General features: G+C 52.0%; 1 protein-coding gene across 3 annotated transcripts in view; it reads right to left on the reverse strand.

The window, feature by feature from the left end:
• Positions 1-10,728: 10,728 nt before the first annotated feature.
• The window catches only part of XPO6 (exportin 6), a 108,312-nt gene continuing 95,741 nt past the window's right edge, over positions 10,729-23,299 (reverse strand). For all 3 annotated transcript variants that reach the window (XM_069570818.1, XM_069570817.1, XM_069570819.1), the window contains 7 exons: positions 20,807-20,962; positions 19,737-19,851; positions 19,402-19,573; positions 17,843-18,004; positions 14,524-14,622; positions 14,158-14,388; positions 10,729-11,407 (listed from right to left, as the gene is read on the reverse strand). In XM_069570818.1, coding sequence (XP_069426919.1) covers positions 11,306-11,407; positions 14,158-14,388; positions 14,524-14,622; positions 17,843-18,004; positions 19,402-19,573; positions 19,737-19,851; positions 20,807-20,962 — 1,037 coding nt within the window. In that variant the 3' untranslated portion in view covers positions 10,729-11,305. The remainder of the gene's footprint in view (positions 11,408-14,157; positions 14,389-14,523; positions 14,623-17,842; positions 18,005-19,401; positions 19,574-19,736; positions 19,852-20,806; positions 20,963-23,299) is intronic.

Below are 23,299 nucleotides of genomic sequence, written 5' to 3' on the forward strand. Positions count from 1 at the left end.
GAATACTCATTCAAAGGACTGATGCTGAAGCTGAAGCTCCACTACTTTAGCCACCTGATGTGAATAGCCAACTCACTGGAAAAGACCTTGATGCTGGGAAGGATTGAAGGCAAAAGGAAAAGGGGGCAGCAAAGGATGAGATAGTTAGATAGCATCACCAACTGAATGGACATGAACCTGAGCAAACTCCAGGAGATAGGAGAGGACAGAGGAGCCTGGCGTGCTGCAGTCCATGGGGTTGGCAAGGAGTCAGACATGACTTAAGTGACTAAACAACAACAGATCGACTGAACTCCCAATCCCCCAACCTGACTGGCCAAAGCCAGGCCTCATGCTCTGTGGATTACACACCCCAACAGCCCAAAGGAGTCTATATCAGTAACAACCCAAAGGACCACTGTTCTATCACAACTACGGCAACCCAGGCTTGAAGCTGAATACATCCATCACCTCACGTGGTCCTTCAACAACCCTGGGAAGAACTCATACTAATTCCCCTTTACAGCTGAGGACTGAGGAGCAGAGAGGCCAAGCGACTTGCCTGAGGTCACACAGCTGGGCTGACTGACTTGTGCTTAGAAGCACAAGAGAGAAATCAGCCCATAGACAAGTGTAACATCACTTTGCAATATTAAATCTAGTTCTATGACAGATTTTTTTTCTTATCCCCAGTTTTACTGAGGTACAATTGACTTAGCATTTTTATTTTTAATTACTTTGGGGTTGGGGGCAGGGGAGTTGGTCCTACACTGTTTCCAGTGTTTAAGATCTAGCCTTGCATGTAGGAAGTGGTAACGTGTGCACTTGACCCCAGATCTTTCCGAATCTGACTCTCAAGATCTTGGCAAGAACTGGCAGACTCTGAGCGCCACCATGCTCCCAAACACCCGCCTCTCTGGCTGCGTCCTCGCCTTCAGAGAGGGGCTTGGGACTGGGAGGGGAAGACGGAAGGCAGGATCCCCAGGAAGGCCCAGGCCCAGCTCCCCACACGCACTGTTGCCCCCTCCCCAACCTGAAGGAAGGGCCTGTGGGGTCGTCTAGCAGGAAGAGTCCTCTGGGATTATCTGTGTTAGTTGCTAAATCATGTCAGATTCTGCGTCCCCGTGGACTGTAGCCTGCCAGGCTCCTCTATCCATGGGGTTCTCCAGGCAGGAATACTGGAGTGGGTTGCCATTTCTTCCTCCAAGGGATCTTCCAAAGAGGAAGATCTTTTGAACCTAGGGATCAAAACCCCCGCCTCTCTCACTGGCAGTCAGGGAAGTCCTAGCTGGAGGAGACCGAGGGATCCAGAAATGCCTGTGTGGCCATCTAGTGGCCAAAGGTCACACACGCAGCCGCCCACCGTCTTTTAAACAGCCTTTGTGTCTGGGGGCCATTCTCGCATTGGGAATCCATCTCCTGGCATAGAAGGCAATACTCGCGTTCCAGCCTCCCTGTCCCAGGCTCTGCCTCCATCATTTGCCCCCACCTAGGATTCCAGTTTAGGAGAGAGTCCAGTCGCTTCCTGGAGTAGGAGGCAGAGCGTGGTGGGGGACACCAAGATTTCAGAGGATAAGCCTGACCAGTGGTTGGGGTTTAGGTCCCTGGGGTGGAGCACCAAGCCTGATCAGGGTTCCCTGGGCAGCCTCCTGTTCTCACCTGCTGCTCAGCACTGACAGGTGAGACTGTCTGGATGCGGTCATGAAGGGCCCCGTCCCTAGGACATCAAATATTCTTAGTTCTCCTTGCTGACCCCCTCAAGGATGCGAGGCCATGGCTGACCCCAAACTCTGTCCCCGGGAGGCTGGATTGGAGGCCGGAGGGGCCAGAAAGAGGAAAGATGGAGCAAGAAGCTGGGGAAGGGGACCGCCACCTGTCACCACATCCAAACTGCTGGACCAGTCCGTGAGCGGCAGACCCCCAGGAGCCACACGAGTCGAGCCTCCGTGTGGGCAGCGGCCTGCGTGAGGCCCGACTGACCAGCAGGACTGACGCCCGTCTGTCCTGAGCTCTGGCTCTGTCCCCCTCTGGCGTCACTTCTTGTCACCAACTCCTTTCTCTACTGTCGTGGCCTGTCCAGAGTTTTCTGGCAGAGTGATGGGGACTGGACGCTGCGGGGGGAGGAGGGGGTGGCTGAGGGCGGAGGGGGAAGCCCTAACCCACAGGGCCTGGGTGGAGTGACAGGGAAATGGAGACTCCAGACACCAGTGACAACGTCAATATTTCACCTGCTCTGTCCTGGTGGGGACAGTTAAGGCCAAAAGCCACAGGCAAGGGAGTGGCACCCAGACACACTTAGTCCCAGACACGGAATTGAGTCAGTGATGGATATTCATGCCCTGTTGGTCTGAGGATTAAAAATCCAAAATAAGAGCTAGATGTCCCTCCCCTAGCCTCATCAAAACACATAAGCCCCCTCCCCTTGAAAGCCACCTTGGAAAGAAGAGGGATGCGGGGGAAAGGAGGCCTCTGGAGACGAGTTTCAGTGGGGATTTTGACAAGTTCACCATGGACAGCTATGCAGGTTGCTCACTGTCCAACAAGGCCTGGCTCAGGGAGCAAGTGTGGGTTAAAATTGTGTCTACCCTGCATTCTCCTGGTATGGAGCTGAACCTGCATGGGGGAAGAGTGCCTTTTGAAACTCTCACAGAATTTGTCTAAAGTTGGAACTTTAACTGAATATTTTATCCAGAAGAGTCTGTTTTAAATCTGGAGAGAATCATTCCTAATGGGCAAATTTTTTAAAAATGTATTTCTCCAGCCACCAGTTTTCCAGCATAAAATGAGATCATTTCTAGAAACAGGCACGTTTTGTGGACACCTGAGTCACATCAGAGTTCATTTTGCCCACCATCCCTCACGTGTGCGTGTACGCATGTACAGGCACACACACACACACACACACACACACTCTCTCTCTCATGAGTAAGTATGATGATATAAAGGACATGGAACAGTTTGCATTTGGAGCAACCTGGAAGGACCTAAAGACTGTCATACAGTGAAGCAAGTTAGAGAGAAAGATAAATATGCATGATATCTCTTATATGTGGAACTTTAAAAGAAATGATACAAAAGAACTTATTACAAATCAGAAACAGACTCACAGACTTAAAGAACTTCCAGAGGGGAAGTATGGGGGAAGAGAGAGTTTGGGACCACCATGTACACAGTGGTCTATTTAAAATGCATAACCGACAAGGACCTACTGCGTAGCACATGGAACTCTGCTCACTGTTATGCAGCAGCCTGGATGGGAGGGAAGTGTGGAGGGGAATGGATACATGTACAGCCACGGCTGCTCTGCTGTGTACCTGAAGCTATCACAACTCTGTTAATTGGCTATACTCCAATATAAAATAGGGCTTCCCTGATGGCTCAGCAGTGAAGAATCTGCTTGCAATGGAGGAGACGCAGGAGACTTGGGTTCAATCCCTGGGTCAGGAAGATCCCCTGGAAGAGGAAATGGCAACCCACTCTAGCAGTCTTGCCTGGAAAATCCCATGGACAGAGGAGCCGGGTGGGCTACAGTCCCTAGGGTCGCAAAGAGCCACACACAACTGAGCGCACATGCCAATACAAAATTAAAAGTTTTTTTGAAAAAGGACACAGTCCACTTTGTTGAGGGCAGGACCCATGGTTTTCCATGCATGGGTCCTCGACCCAGCAATGGACACAGTGTAGACGCGCAGTAAGTGCCTGGTGACAGCCTGGCAGACTGAACCAGTGAGTGACACGTTCAGTAAGACTGAGCGTGACACGCACCGTCCCATGAAGGGAAACCTACACCGCTGTGGCTTGACTCCGCACCCCTGCACACAGAGAAACCCCAAGGAGCCTTGTGCTCAGGGATGGGCCTCCCAGAAGTATACTCCACCTGGGCCACCTACACAAACTGGACTCTGCCAACTACTCTCAAAGCCACCAGGGAAAGCAGAACCAACTTAGGAATGAAGCCTGCTGTGCGTCAGGAAGCAGCTCTGTTCCTCACACGCACAGGCTCTGAAGGTAAGAGAGAGAGGGATGGGGCCCGGCAGACACGGTGAACCTGAGCCCCCAGGGACCCAGGCTCAGAGCTCTTAGCTTCCCGCTCTCCCCACAACCAGCTCAGGCTCTGGAAACCCCGCAGCCCCACCCACAAAGCCTCTCCTCCGGGGCCCGTCAGGAAGCAGTATACAGAGCATGGCAGCCGCAGCACCTCTGCTAGGGAGCAGTATTCGGAATCCTGGAGACCTGGTTTCCCACCCTGCCGCATGCCAGCTCTGTGACCTTATAAGCCTGCTCAGTCACTTCAATCACGTCCAACTCTTTTGCGACCCCATGGATTGTGGCCCACAGGCTCCTCTGTCCATGGGATTCTCCAGGCAAGAATCCTGGAGTGTGTTGCCATTTCCTCCTCCAGGGGATCTTCCTGACCCAGGGATTGAACCCAGGTCTCCTGCGTCTCCTGCATGGGCAGGCGGGTTCTTTACCACTGGGCCACCTGGGAAGCCTGTGTGACCTTGGGCAAGCCACATAACCCCTCCGGGCCCCAATGTCTTTCAGGTTTAAGAGGAATAATGACAAATGTCCAGCTCACTGGAATATGAGCTTAGGAGGAATTTCCTGGTGGTCCAGTGTTTAGGACTCCGCACTTCCACTGCAGGGGAACAGGTGCGATCCCTGGTCGGGGAACTAAGATCCCACGTGCCAGTGTGGCCGAAAAAAGGGAATATGGGCTTAGGAATGACTGACAGGAGCACAGAACCTTCCAGGCCCCTGTGCATGCCACGCCCGCAGCGCGGCTGAGCCGAGGCCAGCGCCTCCATGAGCACTAGCACAGCAGAAAGAACGCAGGCAGGGGAGCACACAGCCCTAAAATGGGACCCCAGCTCTGCCAGTGACTTGGGCAAGTCACCTCTCTCTCTGAGTCTCAGTCTTCTCCTCTGTAAGCGTGTGCTCTAAGAGCAAAGGAATCCTAAGGGGGTGAGGTGGGTGCCTGCAGAGGGCAAGCCCTGGACAGGATCTGGAAGGCAGCCTGTCTCCAGCGGCAGGTGGGAACCATTTTTGAAAATGGCACAACACAAATCAGATGGTAAAGAATCTACCTGCAACGCAGGAGATCGAGGCTCAATCCCTGGGTCGGGAAGATCCCCCGGAGAAGGCAATGGCAACCCACTCCAGTATGCTTACCCGGAGAATCCCATGGACAGAGGAGCCTGGCAGGCTACAGTCCATGGGGTCGCAGAGTGGACATGACTAAGTGACTAACACTTTCGCTTTTTCACAGCTTCGTCAGAGTTCCCAGCCCCTCCCCGGGCAGGCTCCGGGGAAGGAAGTTGGAGATGCTGCGCACGTCCTTCTCCGGAGCCTGAATCACTTCTACTCCAGTGCCCTTCAGAGGCTGGAAGCAAGGTCGCAGCGATTCCCGTCAGCTCAGGAGTCATCCACTTGGCGGGGAGAGGTGGGGTGGGCTGATGGCAGCCTGTGGACCACAGGCCCCACCTCGGCAAAAATGGCAGGTAAGCCTTCCTCGAGGGCTCCAAGAGTAGACAGCATCTGATGGGTTCTCTGGAAGGAGCTGCGCCTCTGGATGAGCCTCCTGTTTCAGGCCTCATGCTAACTCCAGACACTCATGTGGGTCCGAGAGAAATGAGGGCCCAGGTTACCTCTCACAGTGTTCCAAGGGCCGCTTCTCTCTCACCAGCCCCAGTCATGTCTTGGCAGAAACAGCCAAAGACAGCTGAGTTCTCTAAGGGGCCTGTACCAAAAGGTGTGTACATGCACCTAAGGGCCTAAGGGGCTAGGACCCTGCCATGCATGTAACATTGTCTGGTTCACCCTGAAAGAGATGTGTGGATATACAGACACACAGGGAAAGGGTCATCATAATGCCTTAAGAGATTTTTATTTTCTTTTTATCAGAAAGGAACATGCATTATTTGTACAATAAAGAGAAGGAAAACTGGAGCCGTGGGACTTGCCCTGTGGTCCGGTGGCTAAGACTCCACACTCCCAGTGCAGGCCTAGGTTCAATCCCTGGTCAGGGAACTAGATCCCACAAGCTGCGACTAAGACCCGGTGCAGGTAACAAATATAATAAATCAAATATATTTTTAAACACTGGAGCTACTGGAGGTGTTTAAACCATTAGTCTTTCTCTCCTTGCCCTCCACCACCACCACCACACAAGGCTCTTGGCTTAGACCCAAGGGGCTACAAAACGCAGGTCGGCAGTGAAATCTACCACCTCCCTCAAGGGCCTGAGCCAGTTAATTAAAGTGGCTCTTAAAAGATGTCTCCAAATGATGCAGATAGGGGAGAGCGGAAAAGGGAGTCCTTGAACTGAAGAAATCCTTCACTGAAGAGCCGTTCACTCGAGCGCTTCTCCCTGAGGAGCCTGAAAGCAAGGCCAGGCGATCCGAGCAGACACCAAGGATACAGCTTCATTATGTGAGAAATCAGCCAGAAGAGACCCCAGTGTGACTCCAGCTTCCTCCTGTGAGGAAAAACCCATTTGGATAAATCTGGAGAGATTCTCGCACACTCAAGTGTTCTGGGGGCACCTGTCCCAGGCCAGGCCCTACACACAGCACTGGGGATACAGATGCGCCCCGGCCTTCCAGGACCCCTCACCCTGGTGGGGGACACAGGCGCTGCGGGGTCAGTGTCAGCGAGGAAGCCTGAGTCAAGGGGCGGGCAGAGCTCCTGAGGAGGGGAGGGCCTGGGGGAGGGCAGCCGGCTCATCCAGAGGGTCAGGGAGGAGCCCTGCTTCCCGCCCCACCCCCCTGCCCCTCCTCCCGAGCTGGTGGGGAGACAACCCAAACCGGTCAGACTGCAGCAGCGGAATACACTATTGCGCATCCTCTGTCTCAGGGCTCGGGACCAGCTCAGAGTCGACCCCTCCCAATGAGCCAGGAGGCTGCACCTGAAGCTGAATGGAAGGACATCGGGGGTCATCTGTCTTTGTGTTAGTCACTCAGTTGTGTCCTACTCATTGCAACCCCATGGAGTGGAGCCCGCCAGGCTCCTCTGTCCATGGGGATCTCCCAGCCAAGAATACTGGAGTGGGTTGCCATCCACTTCTCCAGGGGATCTTCCCAACCCAGGAATCAAACCCAGACCTCCTGCATTGCAGGCCGACTGTTCATGCGTGACCCACTAGGGAGGATCCGCTATGGTGAGACAAGCCTCCCAGGGCCGACACTATCCTCCAGGACCAAGAACAGAAGCCCCAGCTGACACCTGCAGTCCCAGAATTGCTATTGATAATGTCTCTTCTCGCTCAACACATCCTGGTTTGGAAGGAAGATTTTAGTCACCCCACCCATCTGTCCACCAAAGCTTCGTGGCAGTCTTCAAAACGTCTCCAGCTAGTTCCAGCCTGGCTCACCAGCCTGAAGATGCTATTGGACCTAGGTCTTCACCTTTCCTCCACCCCTTGCCCCAGGTGAGAGCCTGCTCAGGTGACACCTGCAACGAAGCCTCCCCTGACCCCCTAGTTCAACAACTCTCTGTCCATTTCCTAGACTCTTCACCCCCATCACCCCCAACAGTCCTGAATACTTAAGATTCTGTTTTTCGGCTGTGCAGGGTCTTCGTTGCTGTGTGGGCTTTCTCTAGTAGCAGTGAGCAGGGGCTACACTTCATTGTGGTGCTCAGGCTTCTCATCACGGTGGCTTCTCTTGTTGGCTCTTCTCATGGGCTCTAGGGGAGCAGGCTTCCGTAGCTGCAGCTTGCGGGCTCAGGAGTGGCGGTGCACTGGCTTACCTGCCCTGCAGCAAGTGGAATCTTCCTGGACCAGGCACTGAACCCGTGTCCTCTCCACGGGCAGGTGGATTCTTACCCACTGTACCACCGGGGAAGTCTAGTACACATTCTGCAATGATCTCTTTGCCTTTCTTAATGGTCTGTGAGTTCCTTGCAGACACAGGCCGTGTCTTACTTGTCTCCAAATCTTTCCTTTCGTTGCAGCCTAGCACCTGGCTTAAGAAGGCAGATGGTAAGTTTGTTGAACTGATGAACCACCATCAGTTATGGTTCCTGTCAAGGCCCAAGGAGTGGACTAGAACTGTAACCTCTTCTCCCCCGGGTCCCAGCCGCCTTGCAGAGGTGTCCCTCAGGGACAACAATGTGGCTCAGAAGTGGGCAGGAGGCCTGTTTAGGCTGCCACTAACCAGCCAGGCGCCCCCGGGGGCTCAGAGGCCCTGAGATCCACAAAGCCAGGGGCTGACTTGGAATCTTACAGCACAGACATTTTGCAGCTCTGAAATCTGTAACTTTCAGCCTTCTCCTGAAATAGAAATCAAGCCCCACTGATACCTATCGTAAGCCTCAAAAATATTTGATGCAGCAATTTCACATGCAGGACTGAACCTATGGAAATAATCACACAAGTGCACCAAGATTTATGTACAAAGATGTTCACTGCAGCTTCATTTATAATAAAATTTAAAAAAAAAACTGTAAGCAAATCATGGTCATCACCATATGAAAGAATACAATTACTGAACTGAGGTTCATGTGCCCTACGCACAGTGAGACCACACAATACCGACATGTTGGAGTTTGAGCAGAGAAAGGTTTATTGCAGGGCCACACAAGGAGACAGGAGGCTCATGCCCGCCAAACCCTGAACTCTCTGAAGGATTTCAGAAAAGCATTTTTAAAGGCCAGGTGACAGAGGGGTGCTGTTGGTTGTCGCAAACTTCTTGATGCAGCTATCTTCCATCCACGTAGGTTAGGTCAAAATGTTCCTGTAAACCTCCAGCAAAACAAATGTCATTCTCTGTTCTACAACTTTTTATCTCTATATGAGTAGAAAAATGTTATACCCTTAAAGGTTGGAGCCTTGTGAATGGCCTATCCTGTGTATTTTAGGCAATCGGCAATATTCTTAACTCCAGGCAAAAGGAACAGGATACAAAGGTTAAAGCAAAACAGCTCAAACATGGAGTCAGATTTGTTCTTTCCAATTACAATACCAAGGTTTAAAATCATGACTTAGTATAATACATAACACTCAGTGTAATACTTAATAATGGGGCTTCCCAGCTGGCTCAGATGGTAAAGAATCTGCCTGCAATGCATTGAGACCCAGGTTCAATCCCTGGACCAGAAAGATCCCCCTGGAGGAGGGCACAGCAACCCACTGCACCAGAATTCCATGGATAGAGGAGCCTGGTAGGCTACAGTACCTAGGGTTGCAAAGAGTTGGACACAACTGAGCGATTAACACTTAATAACATGAGAAAATGGTGATGTTAAGTAAATAAAAGGAAGACTATAAAAACAATGGGACTTCAATTTTTTTTTAAAAAAAGGAAGAATGAGAAAATTGTTCATTTCTACACACATATAGGAAAGAAAATTCACAGAAATAACTTCTGAAATATTTATTTGGTGGCAGTGGGTCTTTGTTGTGACACGCAGGATCTTTCCTTGCGGTACACTGCAGTCAGGAGGCATCAGATCAGAGCTGTCGCACCTCCCCCAAGGGGAGGCTGCCTTTCTGCAGGTCATCCAGCCTCCTGTCCACCTCCAAGGCCCGGGAGCTCACTACAATCCACACAGCGGGGGCCGTGCCTGTCAGTGTTGGAACAAAAATCCTCCATCCCAACCCACCTCACTGCTCAGGGCCTTTCTTCTACCATCCCAGGTCCTGCCTTGTGTTTCATGAGTGGAGCTCACAGGGGACCAAACCCATCCCCACTCCATCTCCAGGCGGTCAGAAAGCCCTTTCATAATGCCGGCATAGACATTGCTCCCGGCCTTGCCAAGCAGACAGGTGAGGTAGTATTTATAGCCTGAGAATAATTGGATGCTAATTCCCTTCTGTAGGAGAGTGACTGAAGTTCAATTCCCTCCTCTATGAACTCAGAAGTGGGGCTAGCTGCAGCTGGGAGGCTGTGATTGACAAGGAACAGGGGACTGTGTGCATAAACACACACCCAGCTCAAACCCGGCCCAGGGCCCCACTCCCACCAAAGCGATTCTGATCAAGAAAGGCCCTGGAAGGAGAAGCCATCAGCCAGCTCCCTTCCTCTCCAGTTCTATCGACAACCCTGACCCTGACCCTTAACCCACCCTTACTTTCAAGTGAGCATACCTCCTCCTGCCAGGCGTGGTATTCCTCATGAGAAGCAACCCAGTTCTGTCATCCACTCCCCATCACACCTGAAGCAGGAGTTGCACTGGTCCATTAGCCCAGAAACTCTCAGGACAAGTGTCATCTCTGCCCATGTGTCTGTTCCCTGACACACCAGTGAGCCCGAGTCCCACCCACTCCTCGCCCCTCACATGAATGGCTACACCCTGCTTCCCTTCTCCAGCCACACCTCTCAGAAAGTCCATCAGGAGACCCCCGCCACCCTGCCACTCTCGGCTGAGACCCTGGGACCCCAAGGGGCCCACTCCCTGGGAGAGAGAGGAGTGGATATGGCTCAATGAGCAACAGGGTGGGCACCACCCGGACGCCAGAGCCCGCTCCACTAGGGAAACCATCAGTGGAACCAAGTCCCCCGCCCTTCCTGAACATGAGAAAAAGAGCCCGAGTTTTCTTGTGGTTCAAGACGTTGTCGAGAAGAGGGTAGAATGGAAGCCAGTCCTGGGAAGGGCTCTCCCAGGGCACCGATGCAGGGCCCACCCCTCATGGCCCCGCTCCTCGCCAGGCCTGACCCTTCACCTGGATGCTGGACCCTGAGGAAGTGGTGGTGTTTTTTTTTTCCTCTTGAGAAAGTTTTGAGTGGAAAAGAAGCTCCCTAACCAACGTTTATATAACAACAACATAAGCATTTTATTTTTTCATTAAGCTTCTTAGTTTCTTAGTATCACAATGGAATGATGAGAAAACAAGAACAACCAAAAAAAAAAAAAACCCATGAGTCTGCAAATCTCTGACAAAAAGCAGAGACTTCAAGGCAATTTAGGGGGAGGGAGGAGAGGCCTGACGGAAGCGCCAATGCAGCCCCAGTGTCATGCCTCTCCTGAGCGGGCTGGGCCAGGGGGGTGGAATGGTGGGAAGGTGGCACCGTCGCAGCTGTCCTTGGCGTCGCTGCCTGGTGACTGACACGCATGACCGGCACAGACCACCCTACAGGGCGTCCGGGCGCTGCCCTGGTACCTGGCCGCGTGACCCCCGCCTGCTCCAAACACCCCATGCCCTTCAGCTGGTGCTGAGATGCCCCGGAGCCAGTTCTGCTGGGCGGGCACAAGACAGGAGCACGGAGGAGTTGTGAGCGTCAGAGGAGCGGCCGAGGCTGGTCAGGAGACACTGGTGGCCGCAGGCGGAGGTGGTGCAGGGGCAGCAGCAGGAGTCGGGGTCCCTCGGGCAGTGAGCAGGCCACACCTAGAGCTTCACGGTGCCAGGGGGCAGGCTGTCATTGCAGAGCCGGTAGTAGCGCAGGTCGTTGACCAGCCTGTGCACATTCTGGGTGAACGAGGGCAGGTCCTGGAAGGCAGGGGCACAGCTGCAGCCCAGCCCCACACGACACCCCAACCACCCACACCTCTCAGCCACTGCTTCCCACGGGGTGTTCGGGGCTCTGCGGACCCTCTACCAGACTCGAAACTGTCCTCATTCTTTGCCCCACACGTGAGCAAAAGCACGGAAGGAGGAAAAGAATGACAGCTGGCATGGCCCTAGTGCCCACCACGTGCCAGGCCCTGTCCCCAAGCAATTCGGAGACAACTCATTCAATCCTCACGGCCAGCCTGCGACACAGACTGTCAGCACTGCCACTGAAGGGGGAAGAGAGTGAGGCACAGAGAGGTCAGGGAACCTGCCCGGTGACACAGGCCGGAAGGGAGGGCGTCCAGACGGAAGTCACTTCCCCACGGCCAGCCAGGCCCCTCTGCAGAACCGTCTCCAACCAGGGCTCCAGGCAGGCCCTGCCAATCAAGCGTCACACACCGGAAGCGGCCTACATGCCACCCGACACCTAGCCTGCTGGCCACCGAGTGCAAACAGAGAAAGCCTCCCACGGGAAGCCCAAAGTCAGCCACGGACCACTATGGGACCACCAGAGGTCGTCTTCTTCACTTGGGGATTGGATCAGTAATGCCGGATTGCAGGTCCACACACAGAGGAACATCTACAGTGCTTGTCCACACCTGCAAGGCCACCTGGCTACCCTCCCTCCTCTCAAAGGCTGCCTCTTCCAAAAAGGCCACTCAGATACGATCTATTTCCTGGCCTCAACCGGGGAGGTCAGCGCCTCTGCTCCGAGCTCTTGGAGGCCCGTGGCTCTCCCTGCCCGTGGACAGAGCACAGGTTCTGGAGCCAGAACCCCTAGCTCTGGATCCTGCTTCTTGAATCTACCAATCCCAAGTTCTGTACTGCTGACCTTTCTGAGCCTGGGCTCCTCTGTGAAGCAGGGCTGGCAACAGGACCTACCCTTCACAGAAGGCTGTTTCAAGGCTTAAAGAAGTCAATGGAGCTGAGCTCCACCAGCTCCACTGAGCTAGTGGCTCAGTGGGAAAGAATCCACCTGTCAATGCAGAATCCCTGATCCGGGAAGATCCCACATGCAGTGGAGCAACTAAGCCCGTGCATCACAACTACTGAGCCTGTGCTCTCCAACCAGTGAGCCACGATTCCTGAAGCCAGTGCGTCTCAGTCAGTGCTCCAGAACGAGAGTACCCACCACAGCGAGAAGCCTGCGCACCACAGCTAGAGAACAGCCGCCACTCTCTAAAACTAGAGAGAATCCTGAGCAGCAACAAAGACCCAGCCCAGCCAAAAATAAATAAATAAAGTTTTTTTTTAAACGAAGCACATAAGGTGCTTGGCTCAGCGAGGTCCACAGAGGTCGCTGTTGCCTGTCTTCCCAGCAAGATGCTTGCAGGCAGGGTGAGTGGCGCTCCCGGAAACCCTGGCACAGGGCCTGAGACGCAGCCAGCTTCAACTACACAGTGGATGAATGAATGAAGGCACTGACTACTTATTTCATCCTCATGAGAACAAATCCAGGGATGTTTTTAAAATCAATGGCTCCTGAATGCCAAGTTCAAATTTCCTGAGTGAAACACAGGAGTACTGCAAAAGCACCCCAGGTGCTCGATGCATACTGAGATTTGAAAGCCACTGTTTAAATCCAGAAGTCGACCTAACAATGGCACCACTAGAAACCAACCACTGAACATTAGGGCCTCCAGGACAAGGACGACAGAAAGACCCAACTAGCTGAAGTGAACTTCAAGAAGCTCAGGAGAAAACAAGATCAATCCCAGGGAGAGAAAGACTCCAAGACAAGGGAAAACAGGAGCTGAGTCTAACAAAGAATGATCCTGCCACGTATCACAGAGGAGACGATCAAGGAGCATGTGGAGTTTCCCCAGCAAGAGCAACACGTGCCCCTGAAGAGGTAGGTGGACAGGCTGTTGCACACGGGTCAGATCAGCAACACCGAGAGCACACAGAAGGAGCAGGCGTCACTGCGCCAAGGGTGAGGAGGCGGAAGACAAAAAATTATTGGACACATAAAGGTCCTGGAAGAGCCTCCTGGCAGGCGAGCAGCGAAGACTTGGCAGGGTAAACAGGAAGGAAGAGGGCCGGTGAGGGCCCAGCAAGGAGGCCCCAGGGCAGAAGAGGCCGGCACCATGGGACCCAGACACACCAGCAGGAATGGCTTCCCACACTCCAGAGACCTCACCACCCCAGCTCCCACCTGAGCGGCTGCCCAGCCACCTGACCGTCTCCAGGGGAACAGCGTGGGGAAGAGTGTGAACGCCAGGAGGCTCCTCCCAGGCCCCGGCAGCAGGTCAGCCCCTCTGTGCCTAGCATCTGAGAAGTGCCCAAGGCCCCACCTCTAACCCTGGGCTCCCTTCCAAGCACCAATCTTCTCGGTCTGTCACAAGTCCAGGCTGTGCCAGCTCACGACCCAGAGGAAACAAGAGCTGGGCCCTACTCAGAAGTGGGCTCGACAGGGTGCAAAGAAGCTGAGACAAACCAGGTGGATGGCTGGGGCCAGAACAGGGATTGGGGGCTGAGCAGCAGAGACAAAGAATATACTCGCCACAGAGGCCACCCCGAGGGACAGCGTGTGCCCCTCAGTCTGGTCACAGCACCGAGTCCCCCAGGAGCCGCACGAGCTACAGCGGAGCATGCCCGAGGCAGCCTGCTCCGCCTCTCGGAACGGGCGCCGGGCCTGAGCGCCCACGCCTGCCCTCCTCCCTTCAGCCGGGCCTTCCTCTCCTCACCCGATCCATCTTGAAATTGCGCCCCAGCACGTTTTTCTGGTTGGCATCCACACCGTCACAGCTGGTGAGGAACTCCGGGAGGAAGGCCGTGAAGAAGCCGTCGAAGTCCACGGAGGCCATGTTGTAGATGGCGATGCCAATGTCCTCCTGCAGGAGGTCGTGGGACCTGCACACCAGGACCTGGAGCAGCACGTTCACGAACTGGAAGAGCATGGCGCTCCGGAAGATCTTCTGCAGACAGACAGACGGACGAGCGGGGTGAGCGGCAGGCCGGCAGGCTCCGCAGCCACTGACCGGGGGGCTAGGCCTGGGCCCATGACACCGCTGACAATGAAGCCTTTATCTGACAGCTGGCGGGGCACTCACCTTGTGGTACAGCTTCTGCTTGGTGTTGAGAGTCTCCAAGTAAAAGAGGTTTTGTTTAAATAGGTGGATATCGGGCTGAAGAAAGGACTGTCCAAAAGCCTAGGAAGTAAGACCACCGTTTTATTAGCGACCTTTACACACCCTTAGATCCAGCCCTTCCAGGGCACCTCCCTACACCCAGAGACCCAATACTCGCTGGCGGCTCCCCATGTCAAAACAGGGTGAAGGCGCCTGCTGCCTCGCTCTCCTGGCCCATCTGGTGAGATCTTTGGAATGCTCCTGTGTAGTCTGGGCCCCCAAGAACTCCCCACTGGGCCTCACTTACTTGGTTGCATCTTGACCCTTTTGTAATAAACCTCTAACCTCCTTCACAGAGTCTGTCTTTGGAGGAAGAAGCTAACACCTCAAGGCAAATACCAAGGCAAACACACCAGAGGCTGCCGACCCCCGGCTCATGCCAACTACGCACCCATAAGCCACCCTCTCCATGGCATCCCAGGTCTCATAAACCACAAATCCTTGAAGCTCCTGTACAACCAGCTGCCTCTGCCTTGGGGTTAAGCAATAGCTCATCTTTAAACTGCTTTGCAGGATCTAGGCTGTGGAATTCCGTTACTCGTTCACCCTCCCCACTCTAAGTACAAAGAGGCCTGCTCCAACAGGAAGTGACTGAGGAGGGGGCTTTCCTGGGGGTTCAGTGGTAATGAATCCGCCTGCCAATGCAGGAGACATAGGTTCCATCCCTGATCACAGGCCACAGAGTGACTGAGCCCACGGGCCACAACTATTGAGCCTGTGTTCTAGAGCCTGGGAACCACAACTCCTGAAGCCCGCGCGCCCTAGACCCTGCGCTTCGCAGTGAGAAGCCGTGGCAAGAAGCCTGTGTGCCTCAGCTAGAGAGCAGTCCCCGCTCGCCACGAGAGAGCTGGAGAAGAGCCCTCACAGAGCAATGAAGACCCAGCACAGCCAAAGAGAACAACATGTACAGATTACAAAAGCAGTCTGACTGAGGAGGAGCAGGGTAGGCCACTGAAACGCAAACCCATCGGCGGGCAGGACATGCCCCACAACAGGCCAGCTGACTGCGTCATCATTCTGTCCCTGGGCTCCTAAACTATAAGGGGGTCTTATAATCCTTGTGCCGTGATGAAACCTTTACGACATCCAATGGTTTTATTTTTTAATCATGTTTATTGAAGTGTAACAGAGTAAAGTTCACCCCTTTGATGTTCACCATCATGTGGTTCTAAGCAACACACAGAGGAATCTAACCACCACCATCATCAATAACAAAGATTTCCCCTCCTCAGAAAGTCCTCTCACGCCCCCGCTGCGGTCAGTCCTCACCCCCTGCTGCTGCTGTTGTTCAGCCCCTCAGTCGTGTCCGACTCTTTGCAACCCCATGGACTGCAGCATGCCAGGCTTCCCTGTCCACAACCTCTCAGAGTGTGAGCAAATTCAGGTCTGCTGAGTCAGCGATGCCATCTAACCATCTTTTCCTCTGCTGCCCTTCTCCTCCCGCCTTCCATCTTTCCCAGCAACAAGGTCTTTTCCAACGTGTCGACTCTTCATGTCACGTGGCCAAAGTATTGGGAGCTTCAGCTTCAGCATCAGTCCTTCCAATGAATATTCAAGACTGATCTCCTTTAGGATTGGCTGGTTTGATCTCCTTGCAGTCCAAGGGACTCTCAAGAGTCTTCTCCATGACCACAGTTCGAAAGCATGAATTCTTTGGCCCTCAGCTGTCTTCATGGTTTCCCTCTCACACCCATGCGTGGCTTCTGGCAAAGCCATGGCTGTGACTGTGCGGCTTTTGTCAGCAGAGGCTGTCTCTTAGTGTCTCTTAATGCATTGTCTAGACTTGTCACAGCTTTCCTTCCAAGGAGCAAGTGTCTTTTAATTTCATGGCCTTCCTCTCCTCCTACCCTAGGCAACCACTGCTCACTCTCTGCTCCTTGGGATTTGCTTTTTCCAAAACATGTGTCATATGATGGGATGGAATCGGCAGTGTTTCCAAAGCAACCCTTTGGAGCTGGTTCCTTTGTACTGGGTGCAATGTACCGGGAGGCCACGGCATTGCTGCATCGGTGAGAACGTGCCTTTTCACTGTGGAGGGGCAGGTGTCAACAGGCTATCTAGTCACCACCTGATGGATATTTGGATTGTTTCCAGCTTTTGGCAATTAGGAAAAAAGCTGCTATAACATCTCTGTACACTCTGTGGGAATAACATGTCTTCATTTACCTTAGGTAAAAAATTTAGAGGCGAGATTGCCAGATCATGGAGTAACTACATGTTTAACTTTGTAAGAAACCGCCAAACTGTGAAGCTGTTTTCCAAAGTGGCTTTCACCAGTCCTGAGTGGAGGACTAGCCGTCTGTCTACCAAAAGCACCTTAAAAGCAAGGACAGAGTTGAAGAAGGAGGTAGGAGGGGAGGGGAGAAGGCACCTGAATACTCCAAAGCCAGGCCAGCCATGTGGTGTCAGAGATGGAAGAACAGCAAAATAACTGGCGAGACCAGGGGTGCAACAACTGCGCTTCCACACCAGGAGTGTGTCTCATGCGTGTGTGTTGGAGCAGAGCTAAAGTGAAGAACAGTAGAAACCCCTTTGGGTTCTCTATGAGGAAAAACTAGCACTGAAAAATCAGAAAATAAAAATAACCCTCTACTTTGACCGAGACTTAAAATAAAAAAGTTGTACAGCTGAGTGCAGAACAAGGAGCGTGCCTTAAAGCAGTCAGGGAGCAGCTGGCCACCCTCTGTGTGCTCGGCCCCCAGGGCTCACAAGCATCACACTTGATCGGAAAGGGAGACTGACTCCCAGGGCAGGGCTTCTCCCACCGTCGCACAAGCCAGAACTATCTTTGAAAAATGCAGATCAACGGCCACAGTGCTGCGGGTGAGGAGGCCCAGGGGTACCCGACGCAGGGGGCTGCCCACACGCGGGCTAACTCCACTGCAAGGCAGGGGGAGCTCATGTAGACCCAGCACTCCCAGGGCCAGGAACACGATGTATGCTCTCATGTAACCCACAACAAAGCCGTGAATCAGGCAGTGTTACCCCTACTTCATGGAGAGACTGAGGCTCCAGGAAATTAACGTCACAAGTATAGAGCGAGAGTTGAGCTTCAGATCCAAAACTGCGAGGCTTCAAAGCACCACTCTGTGGCACCCGCTGAAGCGGCCACGTTAGAGGAAGTGGGACCGTGAGCCGGAGAAGCAACGTGACGGACAGTCAGCCAATAGATGCACTGGCGTCCGGAATGGGGCCTGCCTGTTCGTGGATTCCACTCAGCCTCACCAGCTCTCCAGGTTACCTGCATGATGGCACTGAATTGCGGTTGGTTCTCCATCTGCTCCTCAGCCATGCCCCTCTGCACACTGGCCAGGACGGTGGACTTGAAGAAGTACCTCCAGTTGTGATGGAGCGTCCGGAAAAGGAGCTCAAACAGCTCTGCCTTCACATCAGGGGAGGGGCGCTGTGGAGACACACACAGACCCTCGCACCTTCCCTTCCTGAGGCTCAGGAGCCACCCACAGCCTGGTCCCAGCGCAGGCAAGAGGTCTGAGAGATCCCTGCTGACAGTCAGCAATATGCCCCCTTCCGCGTGGCTCTCAGCAGTTGAAACAAGGAGTTCGATCTCATCCTATTTAGCCCCCCAACAGGCCTGCAGTTCAAACAAGCAGCACTTAGGCCAAGACGGGGCCAGAGCTGAGACACACAATGCCTGGGTCAGTGCCAAGGGGCCCTTTTTCTGATGGAAGCACTCACAGCTTTTCAAGCTCGGAAAAAAGGTTCCTAAGTGGAAAAACAATTAGGACTATGGATTTCCTGTTTAGAAAGCAGTTGATCTGATCTGTCATGTTCCTTTGCCAGAATTAAAAAAGTGTCCCGGCTAACCTATTGGTCTTATGCAACCTCTGAGGATAGACACAGATGAAAAGGCTTAACAGAGGTTCTGCCCTCTATAGAAAAGGAGTTTAAAAAGCACTCAGAAACCACCGAAAGCAGCATGAGAGGGCCTCCAGGTAGAAGTGGCACCTCACGGTGGAGGCAGCTTCTGGTGCTAACTGCTCTCCAAGTCTGTCTCCTCTTTCACCGGCAGGAGGAGGAGGAAAGGGAGGCAGGCTCAGCAATAATTTTCTGATTTATCCAAAAATCTCCAAGTCGTGGAAGATCATGACAGGTCACATTATTCCACGTGTCTTGGCAGAAGTCAACATTATAAGGCCCAGATCTATTTAATCCAGCCTCGACTGAAATCAAGACCAGTGGGCACCAGCTTCCATGACAGAACACTCAGAGGGCCAAGATGTGTTTAATGACACAGAGCAACTGGAGTGACTTACGCCTTAGCTTGGGCAGTTAGAAAGGACAGCCCTTGTTTACGAAACTATCATAGAAAACTTCAGTAAAAATATACTGATTCTGAATTTGGTCATGCTGAGTGGCTGTTTTCTAAGGAGGACAAGGAGCTTTCTAATGACGAAAACCTTGAATGGTTCTAGGAACTTGTTTTGTATGCTTGAGATTATGAAAGTTCTTAATAGGGAAGTATTATAAAATTTTGTTATTATAACGTCTGTTATATCTCCTGGAGAAAACCACATACTCACCTAAAGTTATAAACTGTTTCCCATGGGAGGCTGATCTTACCAACCAAGCAACCTCGTGACAATGAACCTGCTATGCTTATACTAGATTAGTTCTAATTAACTCAGCCAGTGTACCAAGCCAGTAGCATTCTCAGAAATATTATCTTATGAGAAAAATAAAATAACTAACAAATTCAGTTTAAAACACAACAACTCTTTCTCAATATCTCATTCCCTCCCCAGTCACAGGCAGCATGGGAGACCACCCAGCCCCTCGTACCTCGGCAATGATGGGATACACCTGCTCCATGCACAGGGCGATGATGCTGGGGAGGAAGGGCTTGAACACCTGGCCGGGCTCCTGGACCACTACCTGCAGGATCTTCAGGAACTTCTCGACCACCCGGCAGCCAGTACTGCCTTCATGGAGGATACTCTCAGCCAACTGTTCTCTGAAGACAAGAGAAAGCACACCATAGCCAAGGAAACGGTTCTCTGGGAGCAGCACGTGGCAAGAGAAGAAAGGGAGCAAAAAGGCCCATGCTTAGCAGCCAGGTCCCACCACTTCTCACGTGGAGCCGGAAAACCACGGATAGCGAGCAGGTCAGTGGTTACCTGGTAAACATATTGAGGAAAGTCTGTATGATCTGCTCAGTGAAAGGCACGCCCATCTGGACTCTAAGGCCTCGAAACAGAGTGAGGAAGAAGCTCAGCATCTCATCAGTCACATCTAAATAAAGGGACAAAGCGGGTGATCAGAGGCACGTACACCCACGTGAAGAGCAGCCCCGGGCTGGACGCACTGCCTCCTGCTATCTGTACTATCCTCTCCAGCTCTAAGGCTTCCTGCTGGAAGAAATTCAGCCAGGACCATCACAGCCAGTGACGGAAAGTGGGAAATGATTAAGGACATGCTGAGAAAACAGCCCTAATATGGACAACTCCACCCAGTGGCTCATGATAGGAAATGAAGGTCACCTTGAAGCCACCCTCACTGCCCAGCATCCAGCACTGTGCAGAGCGCTCACTGTGGCTGGGCCATCTTGTGCTCGCGGATGCAACTACTGAACTGGGTCACCTGGAGGCTTCAGCCACTTCTCTCTGCAGTTGGGTCCAGCGTCAAGCCGCTGAAAATGGATAATGGTGTACTTCTGACTGCATGCCCTGGGCCGTTAAATGGACTAACTGCTGAAAATATTGGTTACATTTAGTGTGGCTGCACTTCCAGATCTCTAAAATCATCTGTAGAGTATGTTCTGGCTTCAACCACATACACCTGGGGGCAATTAGTGAGGATGTGCTGACTGAGAAGCCCTAGTATTTCTCTCACAAGACTGACAGGACCACAGTCACTGCTCAGGAGAGCCAGGCCAGCATACCCAGAGACCGAGAGAGAGCTTCTCTGAGCGATGGTGACAGAGTGCAGGGAGGATTAGCATCTCAGCAAAACTCATCTTGCCACATAATAAATAAGTAGAACTCCCAGAGAAAGTTTTACGTCGGCCCTGGAATAACGCCCCATCCACTGCTATGTTCCCAAGTGACTGAGCACCTCATGACGTCACTGCCCTCAGCCCGCACCTCTAGTCTGCACAGCCGACTGACTCAGCCTGCCCTACAGAGCTAGGCAGGACTCTGGGCCCTGTCAGTACCACCCAGCAGCGGGGCCCGCAGCCAGCTCCTACCTGACTGATGGATGAAAGCTGGAAAGAGGGCCAGGGAGACCTGAACGGATTCCTGCAACGACTGATAGCAGATCTGTCGGGACTTGGTGGATTCCCCAGAGATATTCTCCACAATGTCTTCTAAGACACTAAGTGTCTGGTGGATGATCACTTTGGCTGCAAACCGAAAGTGAGCGGCAGGTTATGACTTGTCTGAGGAGAAAAGCAGAGTAAGAGGGAACACCAAGAAGGGGACGAAATCTGCAAAGGTCTTTCTCTGAAGGACAGTCGCACAGAAGCTTCTCTCGACTGCGTTCTCAATCTCTGTCTGGATCTCTCTGTATCTTCTTTCTCTTCTGTTCCCTTTTCACTGTCAGGACTCCAACTGCCTGCCAGCCAGCCTGCTCAGTGTTCTGCCTCTATTCTGCCTCTTACCACATGAAACATCTCCAGAGAGAAGATGGAATGTCCCTCGGGTTTGGTGTCCTGGACTTGAGACTTTAAGATGGTGAACAGACTAGTGAGGATGTGAGGGTCGTAAGGGCACAGGTGGGAATGGACACATGCAGATCGAGCCCTCCCCTTCACCTCCCAGTCTGACTCCAGCCTGATGGCCCATACAGGACCCGCTGAGCGCACCTGCTGCTGCCGCGCTAATCGACTGCCTGATCAGACCTCGGTCTCCTGGGGCTGAAAATATATGTAATTACTGATATCGCCAAGGCTGCATACTGTCACCCTGCTTATTTAACTCATATGCAGGGTACATCATGAGAAACACTGGGCTGGAAGAAGCACAAGCTGGAATCAAGATTGCTGGGAGAAATATCAATAACCTCAGATATGCAGATGACACCACCCTTATGGCAGAAAGCGAAGAGGAACTAAAAATCCTCTTGATGAAAGTGAAAGAGGAGAGTGAAAAAGTTGGCTTAAAGCTCAACATTCGGAAAATGAAGATCATGACGTCTGGTCCCATCACTTCATGGGAAATAGACGGGGAAACAGTGGAAACAGTGTCAGACTTTATTTTGGGGGGATCCAAAATCACTGCAGATGGTGACTGCAGAGATGAAATTAAGACGTTTGCTCCTTGGCAGGAAAGTTATGATCAACCTAGAAAGCATATTAAAAAGCAGAGACATTTCTTTGCCGACAAAGGTCTGTCTAGTCAAGGCTATGGTTTTTCCAGTAGTCATGTGTGCACATGAGATCTGGACTATTAAGAAAGCTGAGTGCCGAAGAATTGATACTTTTGAACTGTGGTGTTGGAGAAGACTCTTGAGAGTCCCTAGGACTGCAAGGAGATCCAACCAGTCCATCCTAAGAGAGATCAGTCCTAAGTGTTCATTGGAAGGACTGATGTTAAAGCTGAAACTCCAATACTTTGGCCACCTGATGCAAAGAGCTGACTCGTTTGAAAAGACCCTGATGCTGGGAAAGATTGAGGGCAGGAGGAGAAGGGGACGACAGAGGATGAGATGGTTGGATGGCATCACCGACTCAGTGGACATGAGTTCGGGTCAACTCCGGGAGCTGGAGATGGACAGGGAGGCCTGGCGTGCTGCAGTCCATGGGGTGGCAGTCTCGGACACGACTGGGCGACTGGACTGAACTGACAACAAGAGTCAAGACAGGCCTGCAGGGGGAGCTATTATGCCCTTCCATGCATTGCCAATCACTCCAAACAGGCAGGTGTTACCCACTTCACCCAGCAGAAAGAAGAAAACTACTCTTCTTCCTGAAGACAAGCCAGCTAATCAGAGACTGTTAATAGCCCAACCAATGAGAAGCCTTCAAATTTTGGACTCCCAGCTTCTTTCAATGGACTCTGGTTATTACAGACCCTCTCAACCCCTCCCTTTGCCCTAAAAGAGAAAGTGCCCCTTCCTAGCTCTTTGAATTTGCCTATGGTCTGCCACAGTCCTCATAACCTGAGAATTGCAATTCCTCTGGCTATTCCTGAATAAACTTGCTTTTGTTGGTAAAATAATTGACTATTACCAAAGCTGACAATGACAAAATGGTGAAAAGGGTTACTTTCCAAAATACTAAAAATGATGAGATTTAAGAGTTCCCTTTTCCATCTGTATACCACTCTAGTATTTTTGTATAATGAGCTTGTGTTAATATTCTTAACTGTAAAAGTAATGTACCTTAAAAAAAACATTCAGTATATATTACTAATATGTCACAAAGCATTTTTGTTGACATTATCCACTAATGTTCTATTATTTTCTCACTGTGAAAAGAGACAATTTTCAAACTATTTCTGTAATATTTGTTATTTCAGGAAGATTGTTCAGAGAAATCTGATGCCTTCTACTTGAACAACTGAATTCTCTTTTTCCTCCTTATTTAATATAAACAACTAAACTTGAAGATACCAAGCTTAATCACTTTTAAAGATACAAAAAGCTCTTTCAAAGCCTCTAAAACATTTATATTTTGAGAAAGGTTAAAAACAGTCAAAAGATAGTTTCCTGTTTCCCAGTGTGGAGAAGTCAACTGCTT

The sequence above is a fragment of the Ovis canadensis genome, chromosome 24 (genome assembly GCF_042477335.2).
Source record: "Ovis canadensis isolate MfBH-ARS-UI-01 breed Bighorn chromosome 24, ARS-UI_OviCan_v2, whole genome shotgun sequence".
Lineage (NCBI taxonomy): Eukaryota > Metazoa > Chordata > Mammalia > Artiodactyla > Bovidae > Ovis > Ovis canadensis.